The following is a 22,949-nucleotide window of genomic DNA, read 5'->3' as shown; positions in this document are numbered from 1 at the left end:
TCTCAGTAAATGTACGGTATAGTACATTATCCACAGAACAATTTAACTGGAAAAAAAAATAGCCTGAATGGATGCCTTGAAGGCTGGCTTCTGCTGCGGATGTGTTCATCATCTCCTTTTATCTTGAAGGCTGTACTATCTTTCTGCATGGCAGCAAAAAAAAAAAAGGGTGTGTGTGTTAGTGGACGTTGAAAAAACTTGCCCTTGGTCTCTGGTAATTGTCCTTTCCTGCACAGACCTACGGATGTTCCACGTTTCAGCACATTACAGTAATATTGGTATGTGCGATGCATACAGTTGCATTAATTAGAACAATTATTCTGCATAATTGTGTCCTTGAAGGATGTTGAGGACTTTTCACCTCTGATGCGGCGGTAATTATTTGTTCTCGTGTTTCTCCATGCTCCAGTTTGTTGAACACACTTTGTAATTGTCCGTCTCAATTATGCCAAATAACATTTTTCCTTGTTCTTCACTTGGTATTTTGTTTATTTTTCTTTCAAATGCACTCAGTCTAGTCCAGTCTAGATTTCTGCACCTTTTTTTGTTTTTATTTTTGTCAGTTTAGCCTTTTTTCATTCATTCAGAATCCACTCCACACCTACGTCCTGTGACACATCGTCATCAGAGGGTAACCTCGAATGTGGAGCCTCGAATCTGAACTAAATATGGATTCCCATTCCTTTACATCCCTTTGTTTCCTTCTTTAGCCAGAGGAGACAAACAGCACTGAGGGAGCAGAGGCATTGGCCATGAACTTGGCTCTCCCCTTCCCCCCATAAACACACACACACACACACACACACACAAGCAGACACACACACACTCTCACTCTGTCTCCGCATCACTCCCTCTCCTTTTGCACCCCATCCTTATCCCCACCCTACCCAACGTTTTCCCCCCTTCCAGCTATGTCTGCAAGCGTTCCCATGGCAACTGTCGCACTGCCTGCCTAGCAACAGGCTTTATCCTTTCACTGGAAGAAAAAGGGGGGAACAGAATGGGGGGGGAGTGGAGGTTGTGGGGGTTGCGTTTTTTTTAATGGGTGCATGGATGTGGGTGAGGACGGTGTTGTAACGGCAGCGTGTTGCAGTAGATTTATTAAATCACCCTCTCCCTCTTCTCTCCACTCTGCACCTGCAGCACTTGCCTCGCCTCAACCTTATTACCTTTCCTTTTTTACCACAGGCTTCTGCAGTTTACTCAGGGTATTTATGCTCGCTAAATATTGAGAGTGTGTTTTGAGGCGAATTATAAACAGCAGTGTTTAAATTTCAAAGGTCATGTAATTACAGTATGAATCCTTTTTGTCCCAGCGTCTTCTAACAGATACCAAAAGCTCACATGAATATCCTGCAAGCACAACAGATGAGAACATCATCTCTGTAGCAGTAAAATGATGTTGACACATGCCATGCTGAATAAACTACTGAAGAATTTATCATGATTTGAAATCTTTATCACATCGAATATTTATTTTCTCTAAATTCAATTGACCTTTTCGTACCTGATCATTTGCCTCTGAATGTTTTCTCCTAAATTCAGTCACGTAGAATCACAAAAAAAAACATCAGCACAGTAGCTAAAAAAATAAATATCTATAATTTCTACTAACTTGACCAGCAGGAACAATAAAAATAGCTGTGATAGTGATAGCATGATTTACAGTATATATTATAAGTAGAAAGCCAAACACAGACTCTATCACGGCTCCTTGTCTGTGCTGAAGGTGTTGTCTCTGCTGCCCCCTGCTGACACCAAAAAGGCGAGTTCCAGATTTGAGTGGATATACGTAAATCTGTACTGAAATTCCAGCACTATGGCACTTATGACAAAGAGCCACATCAGCAAAGTATTATAAGAATCTTTATTTACACAACGTGATTTTATAATCCTGTAAATTCTGTCACTCATTCCTCTTTGACTGTGAATTCCCCTCCGGGCTGTATAATTAAAGCTTTCATATTGTAAAGCCCTACGCAGGTTGGGTAACAGCAGACGCTTTGTCTTTGTCTCTGTCTGGTTGTGAGACTGTCTAGCCTGCAGAGATTGTGGGAGAGGAACCTGCCAAGTGCACTTCTCACCGCCTGCATTTGTCAGCACCTGTCAGTCAAACCTCGCCCTTCTCTTGTTTATCGTTGGCATTATTCTCTCGACTGAGATGCAAAATCCGTCATTAGCGAAATCACGTGGAGGTTCAAAGGAGCCTTTGTGTGTTCATGCTCAGATGTTTAGTTTGATTGCTAGATGCTATTCACAGTAATGACTGTGAAGCGTTGTTAGGTTGGTGTTTAAAGGGACACTTCACAGATTTTATCTTGCACTTTTAAAAAGATTTAGGGACATGAAACCTAAAAACCACTGACAAAGTCAAACAGCTAATAGTGAAATATTCTGAACGTAGTGGATGTAAATCCCATAATTATAGTAACTTAGGAGCTTTTTTGTTTCTCCCCCCTGACTTCCAAAATCCACAATTCAAGTCAGCACCTCTTGCTTCCTGTTAAACATTTAAAATCCCAAACTCAAGCTGAAATAACCCCATTGACATCACCATGACATCATCGGGGCTAATATTTTTAAACTTATGATCTTGTCATTATCCTTCCCCTTTAAGGATTTCCCCATGTATTGATCAACTCATCACCACAACGCTGAATCTGTCAAATGTATTTATTTTGAATATGAAAACGTACAGAGACACAGCAGACTTTAAACTCCTGTCATCACTTCAGTACAGAAAACACATATAAAATATATTCAAACTGAGCATCAACAGAGACTAAATTGGGATGTGAAACACCAAAACAGTTTGTGTTACAGTGTGTGCTCCTGAAATGGAAACCAGACATGTGACATAGTTTTTTTTTTACAGTACACAAGGCCAACAAAGCTTTCCTCCAGCCTTCACGACTAATGGAGGTTTTGAGAGCTAATAATTGCATTTCTGTGTATTTACTGTCTGTCTCTGCCTGTGTTTGCATGGGTTTAAGAGACCCATCTTAGCAGTGGTGAGAGTCTTACCACTCTAATTACAAAACTGCAAACACGTCCTCCATTGTGATGCACTGACAAATTGCCGGTTGATTTCCAACTGCGTTGAATGGAGTTTCTGAACCACAAGAACCGGTTTCTACGTGGAGTGAGGCTGTTTTTAGTTAAACTTGCATTGTATTGGTGTGATGTAAACAGTTGTGTGTGTTTTTAGTTGTCACAGTGTATGGAACTGAAAAACTATTATACACCTAACAAACACTATTAACAGGTAAAACTGTCGGAGCAACACTGATCTGAGCTGGGATTAAGTAGTTGTGTTAGACAGCAGGTTATGAGAATGAATGAATGCTTATAGACATTTATTACAATATTGTACAGTGTATATGAAAGAAAAACGACACATTGTTAGACTTTGAAAGTTGAGTTTCATCAGTCCTTGTAAAACATCTGCGAGATCCAACACCCGTGTTTCCTCTGCAGAATTTTAATAGGCTCACTTACAGTAAAACATGGTTTTGTCCTTAAAAGTCTAGACGCTGGCAAACACCGACTGACTCACTTCAGTTGACTTTGGCCATGAGCTGTTCTGTGAAAAGCTTCTTCAGCTGAGCCACCTCCACGCTCAGAGAGCTGAGCTGAGTCTTCAGGAAAGTGTTCTCGTGTTGATACTGGACTTCAGTTTGTCCTTGTGTGGGAGGGGGCTGGAGGCTGTAGCTGGCAGCCGAGGCGTACTGAGGGGACTGCCTCCCCCTCCTGCCCTCCTCTCCCTCCAGCTGCTGCAGCCAGGGGCCGGCGCAGTGCACTGCTCTCCCTTCACCTCCGCTCAGTCCTTTGTTGACGGTCTCTCTCGGACCGTCTCGTCCCGCCGTGTGCGACATGGGACTGCGCCTGTTGTCGCCTGCGGTGTCGCCGCTGTCGCTGCTCCCCGGCGTCTTGAAACGCAGCTTGTGAGGCAGGTTTTTCATCCCCTCGGCTTGCTCCAGCCTCTCTGCGGTGTGGTGGACCTCGGCCGGGGAGTGGTGGAGGTCGTAGCCCAGCTCCTCTGCCCTGTGCGGTGATAATTTCCCATGATCGCTCAGTCGGTCTTCAAAGAAGACCGGGCTGCCCACGCTGGACCCACCCGGTGTGGAGAATCCAGAGTCCTCTGACATATTACCGGCATCTCTGGACCCCCGGGTGTTCAGCTGGCCTGTCTGGGTGTTGGGATGTGAGGCTGAGGAGCTGGGCAGGACTCCGTCACCGCCATGGAGATAATAGTGGGGTGTCAAGGCCTGAGCGCTGTGCTGAGACGCCGTGGTGAGGGGTAAGATAGGGGTATTGGAGGGGTCTTTGACCAGGCCAAAGCGGAACTTGAGGGCCAGGAGCTCTGCCCTGAGACGGGCGTTCTCCTCCAGCAGGGCCAGGACACGACTCTCCAGGACCATGTCGTTCACACGCCTCTTTTCCCTGGAGCGCTTCGCCGCCTCATTGTTCTTCCTCCTCTTGTCCCAGTAGCCGTCATCTTTTTTGTCATGGGGGATGAACTCGCGCTTACGCCGATTGCTGGAAGAGGGACTCTCTTTGCGTTTGATGGCAGAGCCACGACCCAGGAGGGAGCGCGCCAACAGGCTGTTGGAGGTGAGGATGGACACGGCTTCATCTGTGAAGGACATGGACCCCGCTCCTCCTTCTCCACCTCCACCTGGAGTCGCTGCTCTTGCAGGTGGCTCCAGTGTCTGCAGCACAGCTCCGTCCCGCTGCCCTCTCATCTGCTGGGACTCCTCCTCAAACATCTCGCCTCGCAGGGGTTCCAACGAGCTTCCCCTCACTTCACTGCTCAGACCGGAGAGTGCCGCTGTGTGGTGCTGAGTGTTCAATCGACTCTCAGGATCTCTGGGAGGAGATGATGCAGCAACAGTGCCACCTAGTGACCAAAGCTGTGGAAGGACAGGAGAAGAGGGATTTAGCGGTTACGCAAGAGCCATTACACCACAATATTATGTAACCTCATTACATCTCTCCAATGAAACGGGAGCGACTTGTACCATAACCTTGCAAGGCTCATTATACCACCAATATGGGACAATGTGCATTGTGAACACAACCCCAATTCTCCATACAGGACTTTTGGCAGCAGTGCTGCACACAGCAGCCTTTGTCAATACGAGAAAAAACAGCTTGATTGCAATGTGCCATTAACCTGTTAAGCTCTTAACCTACATTTGTATTTAGTCTGAGACCTAAATAAACATTTTAGGTCAGTCACTCTTATTCTGTCTTCAGCCCAGTTACGTGATCGGTTTCCTCTCTGACTGTTTCACTTGCTTCATCAGCACCGGTCCGCTGTCTGACAGGGACGCGCTGATCTCCGGACGGTTCCTGTTAACTACAGCTGACCTGACTTAACACTCAACATCACCGATATCGCAGACCTACATTTTGATCACAGATCACATTGACTATTTCTTTCCGTAGTAAGTTACCAACTCTGTCTCGGTGAAGCTTCCTTCATTTATACAGTAAAACTAAAGAGGATCTTTTTATATGCAGAAAAAGCGAATAAATGATCATTTCCAGCATAAACCTGCAACGTATTCCCATTTCATCTTTAAATCACAGACACCGGCCACAAAGCAGTTGGAGCAGTTGCAGCTTTAAGTTATTTTTAACGTTTATTAAGATGTTAAATCGACTTTTTGGGTTGGTTATTTAATTTCAATGCATCACGTTGTTACTTTAATTTGCGCAATAGTAACCCCGCTTCCTTATAGCTTTTCTAATTAAAACCACCCCAACACAACATTACAATTCCAAATCGGAGGAAACCCCGAGTTAAAAATAATGTTACCTTAGAAGAATGATCAGTTTTCTCCGCCGGTGCGCATGACTCATCCACGTCTCCTAACGTCTCGTGGTCCGGTTCAGGAAGAAGCGCTTTTCTCTGTCTCCCTCTCTGGTTTAATGCCGCAGATCCACTCGGCGCTGTTACTTAATATTATCATCGGTGTGGCGCACCTCCACTCTGCTCCACTTGGAATGCCGCGGCTCCTATTTGTAACGTTGAGTTCAGCTCAGGACGGTCCCTATCCTCACTTGAACCAGCGGGGCCCTGTTTGTGTGTGTGTTTCTGACACCGCCTCTCTCTCTGTGACCCCCGCCCCCACCCTTCCCTCCTCCCTCCCTCCCTCTCTCTCCCCCCCACCTCGCCATCCAGAGGAAAGCTCCTATCGGCTTTCACATAACATAGCCTCGCTGTTCCATCATCATCATCACCATCGCCATCATCATCTGACCTCCTTCGCCCCGCCCCCTCTGACAGGATAATCTCCCCTCTACAATTAGGTAATGTTGCGCCTCTGAGTCTCCCCCAGGCATACAAGAGGCAGTTGCTGTGACTCAGTCGTGCTCTAAAAGCGTATAAGTCACAGAAGATATTGAATATTTAAGTGCTTTTTATATTCTTTAGTCATAACGTTCAGGTCTGGAGGTTTATATAACCTAACATCACAAAAAACAAATTTACCTAAAAGGGATTTACAGTCTGAGAAGAATGAAATCCTTTGGTTTCATTTGTTTAACAGCTCTAAAACATCCTTATCATTCCTCCATCAGCTTGGTATTTAATAACTCTGCAATTTTATAAGAATTATTTATGAGTTTGACGGATGACAAAGTTCACTACAGGGTAAAAAAGTTAAAAAAAAAAAAAAAAAAAAAAAAAAAAAGAAAAGAAAAGAAAAGAAAGCCTTCAGCTCAGTTAGTCAGGGTCTCAGAAAACGTTATAAAATACGATGGATTTTCCTGTGCGTCTGTGATTGGTGTTGACAGTAGTTGGCAGCACCCCCCACCCCCACCCCAAATCCCAGATATGTGTATATTTACTTTTCTGCTTAGCACTTTGTTGATAAGAAGTTTAAATAGGCAGTTAGAGCTCTTACTCCAAATGTATAGAGCTGCTTTATCTTTAATGACTTTTTTTTGCAAATAGAAGGATTATACTTTTCTTCATGCATATCTCACACACAAAACATAAGCATGTCAAATTATTTTATTCAGTTTACAAAACATGTCTGATTTTAAAAGTGTTGTTGTTTTAAACATACAACAGTTAATGAAACCAATTTGAACACAAACATTAATATACAAGTTGTAAGCAATGGCATATAGAAACAGCACAAATACAACCTCAAAAGTGGATGTGGAGCACAAAGTCCCTCACACCCGACATGAGCTTGTTTTTAGTTTACATTGTGCTCACATGATGCACATTCCTAATAAAGTATAATCAGATTACCAGAATATAATACAAAGTACTCCTAAGTATGAGAAATTGTTGCACAGGAGTTAATGTGAACTTGGAGGCGATGAGGACAATGACATTGGACAGAGGGCAGTAGGTGGGGAAGACGGCAGGAGCTGAAAAACAAATCTTTGCCGCGGGGCCCCCCCAAACAGGTTAATCCGGTCACGCATGTCACAAGCAGGTTTCAGGAATTTCTGAGGAGACAAAGGTATGAAAGTGTTGCACTCAAACACGGCCTCCTTTTGCTGGCAGTGTTTTTCCCGGAACCTTCCTAAGGTAAAAGTTCCTTTTCAGGGAATTGTTGGGAAACGGCGCGATGCGTAAATAGTGCATTCAAGGCAACATAAAGATCCAGCGAGGCCAGGCAGTCAGACGGCTGCTGCCTGTGGTGCTGCTGCGGCACTGTCAGACCCTGCAAAATTATGTAATGTGTCACAGTAAGATACACATTTCACAGCACGTAATAGTGCATAATGAATAGTAATTCACAGCACTTTTAATACCGACCGCACAGTTCAGATTTTTCCTGTTGGTTTAGACAACACATGGTTGCAGCTGTCATTGGTTCACATCTTTATCCAGTGCGTTACACAACATCTGACTCATTGTTACCCCAAAGTGTGATCGGTCCTCCGCAGTGCCTTGGAAGACAACACTAGACCGTATGTGTGTGTGTGTGTGTGTGTTTGGGTGTATATTTGCAGCCTGCTGTTACCTATGGCTATATGTTGGGCGGCGGGCAACACGTGGCTTTGTGTGCAAAGTGTGAGATCAGCATGGAGGCCTTGGCAGAAAGCCTCATCTGACCTCTGTTTTTACAGTGAACACTTGTGTATGTGTGTGCGTGTGCGTAGAGGAGACAATGACCTGCATGTACTGTGTCGTATCACATATGTAAACCCCCTGAGCAAACGTCCTGAGGTCGACAGTGAGATACACTCTGAGCCCCTTGACCCTCACTTGTTTGGCCACCTTTGGTCTCTGATAGAGGCAGAGGCCGGTGCCTGTACAGTCACAGTACAGTAGCTGCTTTGTTAATGTGGAACTTTCCACATAAATGTTGCTCCATTCTGCCTCGAAGAGAGTCAACAAACGAAATCTAAAACAGCGAGAAATACACTTCTATTGGAGATATTTATTTGAAAAGATTGATGTCATTCAAGTTTCAAGTTTGGAACCATTTCTAAGTGGTTCCCAACTTTTCCCCCCAAATCATAGGGAACATGAAATTCTCCAAAATGTAATCGACCCATATATGAACCTGTAACAATACAGAGGCCAAACAATACATTTTCAGAATACTTTATGTTGGCGATAATATGTTTAGGACTGAGCAGAAAACAGGGAAAGCCTTATTTTTCCTTTGTTTGACAAAGGAGAACTCACTACTGATTCCCATCTGCATTTAACTTCCTGTTTGTAACCAGCTGTTCATTGTTATTCTCCAGTGATTGTCACAGAATTGAACTGTTTTGAAACACTTCCACAGGATCACAGAATAGAAACCACTGCTATAGGGTGAATGTGATGTTACTGCTCTCAGTCACTTAGCTTATCTTAGTAGCAGAGCTAAAAAATGTGAAACTTGATGCTTGGCTCTGTCTGAGCAAAACACAATCTGCCTACCATCACCTCTGAAGATCACTAGTTAAGACATGATACCTTTTTAAAATTCAAACTCATACTGCTGTAGGTTTTATTAGCCAAACTGCTTCGCCCTGTTTCCTCCCTGGCTGTTGGTGTTATCCTTTGTATAAATATGAGAGCACTGTTCATCTACCGCTTAGCAGCAAAGTGAATTAGCATATTTCTGAAGAAAGGGAAAGTGAATAAGCATATTTCAACCTGTTCCCTTACCGTTGTTGATTAGCTGCCAATAGCATTCTCCGACTTGTTTTGTTGTTAAATCCATTTCTTTGTAATCACTGGTACCATATTTTATGTGGTTGATATATTTGTGTGTGTGTTTTGCTAATTCTACTTTTTTCTTCTACATGATGAAAAGATGAGAATTGAACAGTCTGGCCTCCTCCTGGTTGGAGGCTAACAGAGCAGACTACATACGATAGCAGCTTAGCCATGTCACTGAGAGCAGAGGAGGACAGACGGTAATGCTGGGCAGCCTCATGTTGTCCATGTACTGCTTGTGTAGTACATCCCCTGCGCCCACAACAATACACCATGCCATAAAAGCTGCTTAAACTACTGGAAACGATGCCATTCAGGCTCCATAAACTTCCCAAGTCAATAAAATGGATCACTGGCACAAACGGCAAACAAACTGTATGCAGATAGTTGTATTTAAGTAGGTCAATCTGCCGTGAGGCATACTCAGAAATGATTGATTGGTAAATTACATTAGTAGTGAGTTGGCACTGTAAGGCACTGGCACCTGTGGGTTGTAACAGTGGCAGGGGCTCGCTTTGAAGACAACCGCTAAATCTGTGAAACTGCAGATTCAATCAACTTGACTATGTGGGTTAAATATTTCATAAAACTAAAATTACACTCCTACAGCGTTTCCCTAAGTGAACGTTTTAATATGATTTTTTAGGCTCTTCTTCATTTCTCCACCGACTATGGTAAGCGCTTTTCATTTAAAATGATCAAATACTTTTCTGTGACTGACTTGTGGGAGACATTGGGAGGATGGAGAAGTTTTACATGAGCTGGTTGTTATTTCTGGACGGATAGATTTATGGTCGTTTAATACAAGAACATTTTCACCAAATCACTATGTCAGTTTGATTTATGCAACGGGAAGTGAGTTACACCATACATCTGGTGTGCAGTTCAACTTTTGAAATATGTGTAACACTCCTACTTGAAAAAGTGGTTCTGCATTAGACCTCCTTGGAAATGAACAAAAAATGTATTTTAAAGAGGATCTTAGCACTGCCTTATATCGACACATCTATAAAATGAAGCAAAAAAAAAAAATTGTCTAAAAATGACATCTGCTAATTTCTCAGGAAAAATGCTCACAAAACAGATATAAACTCAGATAAAGCAGATTATTTTATCTGTACACACTCATTGCATGGACAGTTTTGTTTTTCTTCAAAGTGCAGTTACCCAATGCAAGCATCAGTGAGTGAGGATTGTGTTGCAGTCATCTGACTTAGTAGGAAAACAACATAAAGAGAGGAGGGCCCACAAGGGTTCAACAGGTTCAGGCTGAATTCTTGACATTCTGGCGGAGGCTCTTATTATGGAACAGTTCACCTTGTAGCTTTGACCTGCAGAGAAAAGAGGGCAGATAACCCTGTAAACAGCATGTAGCCTCCTCTGAAAAACATCTCATGTCTCAAGGGAGCTTGCAAATATTTGCACAACTTTTAGTCACACTGACAGGCCGAAACATGCAAACTGAAAACCATAACTATATGTAATAAACGACAGCATTTAAAGGGCAATAGTGAAAAGACGATAATTGAAGGTGATAAGTAAAGGTTAAGCATCAGCGTGTTAAGACAAGTGTGTGAGCGACATATAGGCAAAGTTTATTCCATTTATGGACTGGTTTTTCTCTGTTTGTCTTGAAGGTTGGTAATGTCTGATATTGGTTCCCCTGTCAAGTACCGGTCAGTAAATCAAATATACCGGTACGGTAGGTGGTTTTGCCATACACAAGACATATACACATTATTTTTTTATATAGCATACAGTGATTAGAGGTGCAGCTTTCACTTTGAGTGACTAATGGTTTCCTGTGTTTTTCAGTCAAAGACTTCCTAACCCATAAGGAAAACTTGATGTCAAGTGCGTCTCTTGGTTCACTAATGAAACTCATCATTCCACTTCATGTGTGATTGAAAATGAATCCATGGGAAACAAAAGTTAACTGAACACAGTGATGTTCATCTGTTCTAACACTAACCTTAGTTTAATAAACTAGCAGTAGGTAAAATCAGAACTTTTCTTTCTATTTAAAAGTTCATGAGTCAATTCTGATGTCATTATTCATACAATGCTTACAAATTCTCAACCTCATACTGTGGTATACCACATACTACCACAGTATGAGGTTTTGATGCGTTTTTGACTGTATGATTAAAATGCAGCAGTCATATTTCTGATTTCTGATATGGACCTGGATTAGTCAACATTAAAAACAATCATTAGCAGCCCCTCATGAAACTTGAATTAGTTTTTCCAGTGAGTTCATTCAGGATTAACAAACCAAACTTAAGAGACAGTCTCAGTACTGCAACTGTATTTGCCCTATAATTAGTCTAAAGTTATGTGCTATATGCTCTTTCCAGGAAACATCTTTGGTAATTATTACAGCACATGCACATTATGGCTGTGCAGTATCAGCAGTAATGGGTCTCTGGATCTGTTGGTAGCAGTAAATGGATGAATGGTAGAAGTTATAAAACGGGCAGAGAGCTCTGGCAGCATGGCAGCAAATACAACTGTTTCTAACATGAACATTTAAAAAGGCTTTCACGATGATATTTCACAGCCCCAGACAGTGCATCCTGGCTTTCTTCATAATTCATCAGCTCTGGGGTAGATTATATCCGCAGCAGTAGTGGGCAGCAGGCTGGATGGATGGATATAAATATCTATGCTCTGTTCTTGCCAAGTAGGTGGCACAGACAAGACTCAACAGCAAGACTGCTACACCGGCTGACCGGCTTCACGAAAACAGCCACTGACAGTCAGACAGATGAGCTGGGAGGTGTTAGCCAAAGTTGACGGAAAGAGGCATGTTATGTAAAGTTCCCTGCAGGACGAGCTTAAAATACACCCTGAACTAGACCACAGGGGAAGTCCAGAGAGGAGGATGGGGATGGGAGGAGGCCATCACTCCGGTGACACAGTTTGTTGCTGCCGGAAGAAGGTCACATAGATGGCCGACCATCGCCTCCAGCTGAGCGTCGTAGCACCACTTTCTCTGATCCTTTCTCCAGCTGCTGTTTCATTTTGTCTCGACTCAGATTCCTCACATATTCCTCCTCTAATCCCTCTGCTTTCTTTTGCGGTGTCCTAACATCCCCGCACTGCCGCTGAGTGTTAATTATTGTATGAGGTCATAAACCCCCCCCCCCCCCCCCCCCCCCCTCTCTTTCATGTTTGCTTCATTATGGCTTCGGCTTTAGAAAATCCCTCTGCAGTGACACAGTGTGCCGCGGAACTGTGCTGCACCAGCATGGTATCATCCTGCTACATGCCAGCTTGGCCTCATTTCACCTGCCATGTAATGTTATCTAATGTGATAACACTCAGTCCTAGACGACCGACATTATGAAAGATAAGATGAGCTCTTTCTTACGCCCTCAGTAACATTAGATATTAACAAATCCAGCTTCCTAAGTAACACACATTCCTCTGACCCCTCAACATGTTTACCACTCTAAATTAAATTCTCTTTTGCTGTTTACTCCCTCTCTTCTTCTCTTTCTATTTTGGCACAGAGTGTACCAACACACTCTCGGTTGCAGTATCTACACACACACACTGCTCATAGCTGCACATTTCCTATCTGGACTGGTACTGCCACTGATAATGTGTGTAGTATATCCCGTAAAAATGTAGTTTTCTTCCTGTTTTCTTTTTATTATTGGCTTATTAATTTGTCATAATGTAAAACATTTCTAAACTTAGAATTTTATCTTTTCTTCAGAATTGGACACCACTCATGTCTACGTGTCACTGTCTTTCATATGAAGTTACAACCAGGGGCTAGTTAGCTTAGTTTAAATGGTAAATGGACTGCACTTCTATAGCACTTCTCTACTGTTATCAACCACTCAAAACACACACTACAAGCCACTTTCACCCACTCACAGTCTCACACACACATCAGTTTCTAACACACACACACACACACACACACACACACACACACACACACACACACACACACACACACACACACACACACACACACACACACACACACACACACACACATTTTCATGCTGTACTTTTTTCTGCACGTACAGAACTCTTCTATGGAGAATCAAACCGCTGACCTTTTGATGACGACGATGACCCGCTGTACCTCCTGAGTCAGAGACAAAGAGAAGTCCAAAGGTAACACATTCCAACACCATTAAACTATCACAATCAACTCGTTACATCTTGTTTGTTTAATCTGCAAAGAAATGAAATTGTGAAATCAACATGTCCCACTCTGCCTTGGCCCATAAAACTACACTGTGTCATTGTTTCCCCTTCAGTGATTAACTTAACAAACTTAACACACAAGACATGGTGTGTTCATTTGTGTGTTGCACCAGCAGCTGGTTAGCTTAGCTAGTACAACCAGAAAGTCATGTGTTAATTTTGTGCAAACAATTGAGATTTATGACCAGGGCATCTTCATAGAGCTGTGTGGAACTTTTCAAGCCTCAGAAACAAAGTTGATACTGTAAGCTATTCTGTTTTGCCAAATTCTGCTTTAACATTTATAGCTACCTGGCAAAATACACATTTACAACCATATTGAGCTCTCTTGGTAATCATTTATTTCTTTGTTTGGCTGGTGACTAAGAAAAATGCAGTTTAAAAAGAGAACTATGCTCATGTTGTGAATCACCGGTCCCCTGAGACATGTATTTATGTAACAGCTTGTCTATACCGCAGACGCACAGTGCCTATCCAAGGCTCATACACATGAGAGATGTATTGCGGTGTCTATAAATAGGCTATGACTCAGTTTGTTTGGCTTGGGGGGTTTGTTTCATAACAAGCAGAGCGTGTGCATGTGTCTGAACTCATGTGGGTATATGTTTATTGATGATTTGTTGTCAGTGGTACATGCTCCCCCTCCCAAATGTTTCAGCCATCCCTCGGCTCACTGCATCACTCCTGACCTCAGTCTGCTTTCCAACTCCACCAGCCAGGTGATGTGTGTGTGTGTGGTTTTTTTGTGTGTGTCAAATCTGGGAAACCACAAGCAGGTAACCTCTCCAGCACAGTGTCAACACAGACCCCGCTGTCTGCGCCGTAATCAGACAGAAATGTCAGCATCACTTGAGCACTGGCCTCCGACACACATTAGAGGGAAAACATTTGGAAAGGCTCTCAGACCGACTGCGAAGCCAAGAGCCTCAGACCCACTTCCCTCCTCATGCTTCTATTCTTAGGCTCTGAAATACGTCACACTGTTACCAAAGCAACCACTTTTGATCGTTTGGGGATGATGGTGGGGTGGGGGCTGGCTTATGAAATGCTCATAAAACAAATTACATATATTAGAGGGGACGTGTCTCTCGAGAATGTGGGAGGATTAATTGAAATCACAGGGAAATCTGCACAACATGCGCAAAACTGTACAAATAGAAGCATTTTTCAAAATTATAATCAAGCAGTTAAGTTACTGGTGAGTTTCTTTCTACTAACTGAAGCCTTTATATCACAGGTTTAGTAATGTGTTGATAAGCCGGTAGTCTGACATTTATAGCCCCTTTCTCACTGGTCAAAAAACCCACTAACATCACTGACATCAGGCATTTGTCAGGGCTGCAATCAATACAACAAGTCATTCGCACCCGGCTCAAATTGCTCTGGATTTATGAGTTCTGATTGGCATTGATGTAAATGTAGCACCCACTCATTTTCACCCATTTTCCTGTAATGTCTTTTCTGAGTAAACAGTCTTTTTAGAGTAAACAGACCTGTCACCTGTCCGTCACGTTGCTGTCTAAACCAGAAACACTGTGGCTGCGCTGGAGGATGAAACAGTGAGATCAGCTTCGTAATAGGCCTGTTGGATTAATAGTTTTAAAATTGTGATCGCGATTATTTAAAGGTAAAGGTACTTTATTTGTCACATATACAGCTAATACAGTGAAATTCTTTCTCTGCATTTAACCCATCCCTGAGGAGCAGTGGGCAGCCACGGTGCAGCGCCCGGGGACCAACTCCAGATTATGAGCCAACGGTACAGCCCCCGTTCATGTATCTGGGCTGCGCTGGGTTACCGTAGTGACTACTGCCTCCTTCCTCCCATCTCCCCTCGTTGCCAAAAGGACCAATGGCCCTTTTCCACTGCACAGTTACAGCTCTGCTCAGCTCGACTCTACTTGGTTTAGGTCTTTAGCCTCACAGCTGAGTTCTTCAGCGGTGGCGAGTCATCATATCACGGCGGCTAGATAGATTTGTTGAATCTTTTTATTTTGCAAGGAAAGTACTACATCCATAAATGTAAATGGAGACCCAAAAAACCAAATTTTCATGAATTTCAAATAGAAAAACAATATTTCATGCAACTACACAACATGAAAGACAGAAAAGCTATAAAAACTATTTTTTGTTTGTTTGTCTGTTGTAAGTACCTATGTGTATTAATAATAATAGATAAATAGATAGATAGATGGATCGATTATTATTAGACTCCAGGTCCATTTAAAAAGACATAAACAGCACACATAAAATAGTTTGTCATTTCACAAAAAAAAAATCGTAATCAGAAATCGGTTTTAGAGAGAAGAAAATCTGGATTTTATTTTTGGGCAAAATTGAGCAGCCCTACTTTGTAATAGGTTTTAAAAACATACAATCAAAGCAACTCTCATGGAGGCTCTGTCACTTACAGGATCATCAACCCATATGCAAGGGATGGATTGTACCAGTTTACACAGTGGCTATAGCAGCCTTTGTCTGTGTTGTTTGTGCCCGCAGTCTGAATAGAAAGGTCAATTTTGCACCTGCAAATGTTCTGTGTAAATGTTATTTTGAGATGAGCTGTTTGACTGTCGGTCACATCAGTTACATGACTAAATATGGACAGCTTCCTCATGGTCAAATATAAAAACCTTGTCATCTGTGTGATGTAACTCTGACCTTTTTTTGTCCATAAATCATCAAAAGTAAGAGTGAGTCTGGGATGAGAAACCCTGTAGAGTGCAGCCCATGTAGGATGTAGCATGTTTGAATCCAACTCATGGCCCTTTGCTGCATGTCATCCCCATCTCTCTCTCCCCTGATCTCCTGTCTCTCATATGGTCCTACAGTATCATAATTAAGACATTAAAAAATCCCAAAAATGGGGCATCGTATAGCTCACTGGGTTGAGCAGGCGCCCCACATACAAAGGTTATAGTCCTCACTGCAGCGGGCCCGGTTCAATTCCCCCGGTGGCCCTTTGCTGCATGTCACCCCCCCCCTCTCTCCCCATTTCCTGTCTCTTTCTGACTGTCCTGTCAACTGAAGGCATAAAAGCCCCACAAAATACTTCAAAAATAAAAGTTGTCCCTGAGAAAACAAAACCCTCCACTTTCTTTGGCCTTAATCGCTTTCATTGAGTCCCTTAGATGTAGAACTACTTAGTGCAGCCAATGCAATACAAACACTCGCAAAAAAGGGTGTATAATTTGAAGAAGGATTTAAGGGGAGATTTGGAAAGTCACACAGGCTTTTTCTTAGAAGGAGTATTTGTTCGTGCGTGTTACTGAAAACCGACTGGAAATGTACGATGTTATCAGCTGCATCAGCCCTCGGAGATAACTCACCCACTAAACAACATTCACCCTAGCAGCTGCTGTTGCTGTTTGATATGTGTAAATACGCCATCTATCTCACCCAGACACTGATTTACATCCCCATCATAATGTGGCCGAGACGAGAGCTCCGTCTCATGATGAATGCAGATAGAAATCTCAGCATGACGAGGAGTTGAGGTGTCAGAAGTTTTTAACATAGTTGACTCTGTGCCAGGCAGATGGCTGGGTTGAGAAGGGGTAGGGGGGCAATTAAATTATTTAATTTGGGAACAAAGGGTGTATACAGAAGGAGTGCATGGATGTTATGTAAAGCTGGTTATGTAAAGCATGCTGTGCGGTTGCATAATCTGTTCATAATCAGAGGTTTGTACAGATATAGATGGCCCAGTTTCCACCTTGTTCATTGCAGCATGACAGTGGCACAGTGTCCTGAGCTCAGGTTCACCCGAGGCAGCCTTGGCAGAGGGTCTAATGTTGTTGAACCTCAGCCATCACAACAGCACTTAATAGTCATTTCCTATGCATGTTTTCTTTCGCCACACGAATACGAGCAGATGTTGAGGTTGTTCCTGGCGTGAGCCATACTCCGTTTGTTCGATAATCTGGCCGCTCCCTGAAATCCTTTGACATGACATGACAAAGTATACGCAGCACAGCACAACGCCTCTAAGGCATGTCACACAGATTGCACTGTAAGTAGACAATCAGCATCAGAAACAGTGTTGTTACATCTGCATATACTGCCCAGGCTTTTCTGGGTGTAATCCTTCAGGGTGCCACTTAGAAATCACATGGGACGCTTATGTTTTCTTATGTTTTTCCCTTTCAAAAACAAATACATTATACAGATGAACAGATAACGGATGTGAGCAGATAACTGAGCAAAAGCTGAACTTCTGCAGTAATATTCATTCACCCTGCTCACCCTCTCCATTTGCAGTGACGTCCTGATCTCCATGTCAGTCGAGGATACGTGTTTATAAAGCTTTTTCAAAATCAGCAAAAAGAGGAGCCCTCTGTGTCCTCAGAGCCCATATCATCAGATACAGAGTTTCTCTTCAGCATCAAATATGATCCAGTTGTTTTTTTTGTCTGCACACGGCAAACTAGAAATACCATGAAAGGTAAACAAACAGGTTGTAAGATAAAAGCAAACACCCTGAGCTGAGGAATGTAATACTTTGAAAATCGGCAGAGGTTCATCTGGATTTACTGGCAAAACAACAAACTCAAACTAGAGACCACTCCACCAAATGTGTGAATGATTGACAAGGAAACTTTTCAAATGTTTATAAACTGCATTGTAGCATTGCAGTGTGGACCTGCTCAGTCCCACAGGAAAGAGAGAAATGTGGGATCACACTTTTATTTGATTCCAACATAACCCGGTGTGGAGCAGAACCTCTAACATTAGCCGAACTCCGGGACTGGCCTGGCTTCCTCGTGGTGGAGAGATACTACTGAGTGCATGTGTTTGTGGTGAACAGGGCTTTTATTTGTAATGTAGTAAGTTACGAAACAAACTTTGTGGTTTGTTGAAAAAAAGAGCATCTATTGTGTAAGAGTTCTCTGTCATTATGACGAAACTCTTGCCTATTGAAATACTTTTCCTCTGAATCTGATGTTGACTATCAGACGAGCATCTAAGTAACATCTGCTGCTGCACCTTCTGTACTTTGACAACAATTAACAGGAGTTCATTCGGCTTTGAAAGTGAGAGTAGGTGGTTGTGCCTTTTTTGTTTTTACATCACAAAAGTCCTCCACTCCTTTTACTTGCTCAATCAAGGTCAAACAGTCATAAGAAGAAGAAGCAGCTAAATTTGTTATGAGGCAAGCGCTAACCTTTCATAACATGAAGTGGATCTTGTTACATGAGTGCTCAAGCTCCTATGACCAACTAAGGTCATGTTTCCTGCACTCCCTTTTGCACACAGCTTACAGTATCTCATTTTTAAAACCACATAGACAACATTGCTATGATCACAGCAGACCACAGATAACAGAGGATTCTCTAAAGCAGCGTGTTTGGATTGTCAGGATGTTTATAAGAAGTTAATTATAATCCCATATAAAGGACTCATTTCTAAAGAGCATTCTGTAACAGCTCTGTACATTATTACTGAACAGACATCAATTGAATGTCTCACACATGACTTGCATTTATATTCAAGATATGAAGGTTAAGACGGGGACAATACGTCAGTCCGACCGTTTATTTCTCCGACTACCCATTAATCCGACTTATTCTAGAGGGTTATGATTAGGCGAAGGTTTAGGGTTAGGGTTGACAAATGGAGATTAATAACGGACGCAAAAATATAGAAATGTATGGTCGGAGAAATGGGGAGTCGGACAGAAATCTTAGCTTAAAGGAGAATTCCGATCATTTTTGACCCCTAAATCGTTGTCCTGATGGTCACCCAGTGTTGGGGGGAGCAAAAAACACGACTAAATTTGATGCAGGCAAACCAGAGTTACACCATGGCGAGACGACGCTCGGGATAGCGACAACGCTAACCTATGGGGGCAATTCTTTCAACCACAACAAACACTCAAAAAACAATCAAATATCTATGGTACATGACTCAAATCCTTACGAGACACCACTGAACTCATATAGTGTACAGTATAAACAGTATAAACTTTGTGTTTTTGCATGTTATCACTCACCTCAGATAGCCTAACTCTGAAACATCCTGGAAAGACATTACTATCCAATCGCAGAGCACATGCTCTCCCAGTCCCCACCACAGAAACAAACACTTTTTCCTTGTTGTGATGATTTCTTTACAAAAATAAACGGTGGAGCAGTGCAGTGGTAATGTCCAAAATATCTCCGACCGTTTATTTTTGTAAAGAAATCATCAGTGACCATCAGGACAACGATTTAGGGGTCAAAAATGACCGGAATTCTCCTTTAAAGGAAGGGTAAAAGAACCTTAAAAACAAACAAAAAAACAATAAACTACATTTTGAAAATACACAGTTCAGAAGTCCGAGCCCCTTCCTTCAGACTTCTCTCCGAGGCCACGCCTCCAGAGCACAGGAACGCGCAACGCTTGTTCTTTTCTGCCGTAACGTTGTTGCAACTGTCTCGTTGAATTTAGCAAGCTAGCATAAGCTCTGGCTCTGGCGTCGTCTTTCCCGTACCATAAATCAATGAAGACTCTGAGCATGCACGCGATCAATGCATGAAGAGGCGGGATAGATGGCAGTTTGATAGACGCATCACGATCCAATCAATTCGTCCAAGGTGTTGAAAATGATTGGTTGGTGTTTTTACTGGATTGTCCTTTCCACGGTTGACTGACATTTTAGTGAAAAAGCGAATTAATTGGTGGAGTGTGAAGAGGATTTCAAGCAATTCAGTAAAAGATGCTCCAGAAAAAGATCTCCTCCCCGACCATGATTGATACATTTTTTAATTCATACCTAACTTGCTGTATGCACTTATACATAAGACTTATTGGCATTTTTTGCTTCACAATAAAAACATTAGTAGTTTGTTACGTTTGTTTAATTCTATTTCCTGAAAGCTAAGATCTAATCTTCTAGGCTCATCTATTGTCTACAGTTCATATGTATTTATCTACAATTCTATTGATAAAGCCCTTAATAAAAAAATTCTGTTACAGGCGTAATTCCCACCACACTGAAATCTCTGAGAGTGGTTTTTGTTGTTCTCATGAGAGGCTTCCTATTTCGGTTTTTAACATTCAGCGAGGATGTGATCTTCACTTTTATGTAATGTAGACTGCAACCTAATCCCAGCGGTGTTCCATACAGTGGATTGAAAGGATTTTCTTGAGAGTCGAGTGAGAATACTGTCATTCCTTTAAACCCCGAAATAGAACGGGAGGCAGTTCAGCAGCAGCCACCAGAGAGGCTAACCATGCAAAAAGAGCTTTGAACAGTTGGCTGAAAGAGCTTAATTCAGACTGAATACTCAGAGCCAACCACCCAGGCCAGCGGGCCAAGAGATGGAAGAGAAAAGTGAAAGATTAGAAACTTGTTCGGTGGAAGGATTTTGTCCCAGGATGGTTTCTGAGCGCTCTGTGACCTGAGACCACCCTGCTCAACCACTGACCTGACAACCCAGTCGATGAAACAGTGCCAGCTTCATATTTCCCTGCACTATTATTTAAATATTGCAGTGTCAAATTATTACAAGATATAATTCAGAAAGCTTAGGCCTTTTATAGTGCAGAAAATGTTCACTCACTCGAAATGTTCACAGACTTGAGCTTCTTACAGAGTCGTTCTTACACTCTGCCACCCTCATTACAAAAGCAGGAGTGCAAAGTATCTTATTACCTGTAATACTATCCTCATAACTAACTGAGAACACTCTCAAATCATCAATTATACTTCATCTAAGCAGATTCTTTGGTTTAAGCACCAGCTACTTTCAGAAATGCAAGAATTACAGAGTAGCCTGTGGTTATGCAGTTCTGGCCCAGTCCAGAAGAGTTTGCTTTGAAGCTTTTTTTTCTTTTTCTTATAGCTTCATTTTATTTTAGTGAAATGATGAATACTTCTTTGTGGAGCATTGGTAAAGTGGTGTATGACAGATTTGCAAAGTGGCTTTATTTGCATGTGTTGACAGCAAAAAAGTTTATCTTGCTGTTTAAAGGTACAGTTCACCATTTTGGCTATAAAATGCTAATTAAGCTGTAGAGGTACTGTTGGACCCCTTTTCCTCAGACAGAAGTGTTTCCGGTCTAGCTGAATCAGTGGAGACTTCACTCTGAGTGAACTGATACATTTTTTATGCCATGTTCCTCAACAAGAGAAGAAAAGTGAGAGATGTGAGAGTCTTTTAGGAAACCCCACCACAGGGACAAGACACTGGCGGCGGTGGTGGTGGAATGGGGAAAAGGGAGAGGACATGGATTTGATGAGGAATGAACTCAGACAAGCTCAACCTGAGGTGGAGGTGTGTTCCAGCAATAGACAATGAAACGACAGTCAAGAGGAGAAGTGAGGTGAACAGCTTTAAAGTTTGACAGCAATGACATGATGGGCTGATTGAGAGAGATAGAGAGCAACACAGAGTTGTGAACAAAGTATTATGACGGTCTTCTGATCAACCCAGGTTATGAGAAACCCTAACCCTTATACAACATAAGAAATATCAGGCCAGCACTTGGTCCAGACCATGATCATCTCTTGCCTCAACTACTGCGATGACCTTCTGGCAGGCCTCTCTTATGCAGACCGTGAAACCCTTACAGATGGCCCAGAATGCAGCAGCCCGTCTGGTCTTCGATCAGCCCTTAAAGGGCACGTCACTCTGCTACTCGTTGACCTACACTGGCTACCCATGGCTGCCTAAATAAAATTCAAGTCACTAATGCTTGCTTCCAAAGTGACTTCTGGATCTCTTAAGGCCTGTGCTTCTTCTTGGCCCTCGCCGTTGTATTTGGAAACTCCAAAACTACCAAAAAAGAGAATTTTACTTTCATCACACATCCTTAAATTATAATCTGCAGTCACGTGCTTTACACACAGATTATTGTACAAATTTAACCTGTTAGCTTTGACAGTGTTCATCAACACTTAACTAAATCACCTTCTAGTCTGTGGTTCCCCGATGGGAAACCTGTCAGAGCAGGGGTGTCCCTCTCCAGTTTGAAAAATCTGTTGAAGTCTAATCTCCTCTGAAAGCACCACCTCTCCAAACACCTCTGGTACCCTAACACGCTTAACTAGCACTTACTATGCACATTTGGTGCACTTCTTTTCTTGATATCCTTGCACTTACTGAATAGATAAGGCACTTACTTACACAAAGGTCTCTCTGATGACCCTCACCCGGTGAGTCGCTCTGGATAAAAGCATCTTCCAAATGAGTAAATGTAATGTAAAGTGGAATTAATTTACATTGAGCTTCATTTGGCTCCAGCGTCATATCTATCAAGAAAGTGAGAAAGCCAGAGATTTATGGCAAATAGTATACAAAAATAACATGATTAGCGCTGGGTATTGTACTCTGTACACGTCCTTCTGAGAAACAGACCTAATGTTTGGCTATGTGTACAATGCAAATGCAGTTAGAAACAGCTACGTTTATTAGGTTCTGAGAAAAAATAATATATAATAATAATATTTAAAAAGAAAATCATTGTGCTTTCCAGAAAATAAGGTACTGTATAAGAACAGTTTCACAGAAAAGCAGTGAAATTCAAAGCCCGAGGCAAATGGACAAAA

General features: G+C 42.4%; 1 protein-coding gene across 1 annotated transcript; it reads right to left on the bottom strand.

Annotated features, from left to right (window-relative positions):
* Positions 1-2,658: 2,658 nt before the first annotated feature.
* nfil3-6 (nuclear factor, interleukin 3 regulated, member 6) lies at positions 2,659-6,099 on the bottom strand. Its single transcript, XM_083977826.1, has 2 exons — positions 5,825-6,099; positions 2,659-4,913 (listed from the first exon to the last, which is right to left on the bottom strand). Exon 2 carries the CDS (start codon positions 4,767-4,769, stop codon positions 3,558-3,560), a length of 1,212 nt encoding a protein of 403 aa, XP_083833952.1. The 5' UTR covers positions 4,770-4,913; positions 5,825-6,099; the 3' UTR covers positions 2,659-3,557.
* Positions 6,100-22,949: the final 16,850 nt, after the last annotated feature.

The sequence above is a fragment of the Trachurus trachurus genome, assembly GCF_905171665.1.
Source record: "Trachurus trachurus genome assembly, chromosome: 8".
Taxonomy (NCBI): domain Eukaryota; kingdom Metazoa; phylum Chordata; class Actinopteri; order Carangiformes; family Carangidae; genus Trachurus; species Trachurus trachurus.
This window is presented reverse-complemented; position numbering and strand designations above follow the sequence as displayed.

Excerpts from the sequence above, each read along its gene's own strand:
- nfil3-6 (XM_083977826.1), bottom strand. The coding sequence starts at position 4,769 with ATGTTTGAGGAGGAGTCCCAGCAGATGAGAGGGCAGCGGGACGGAGCT.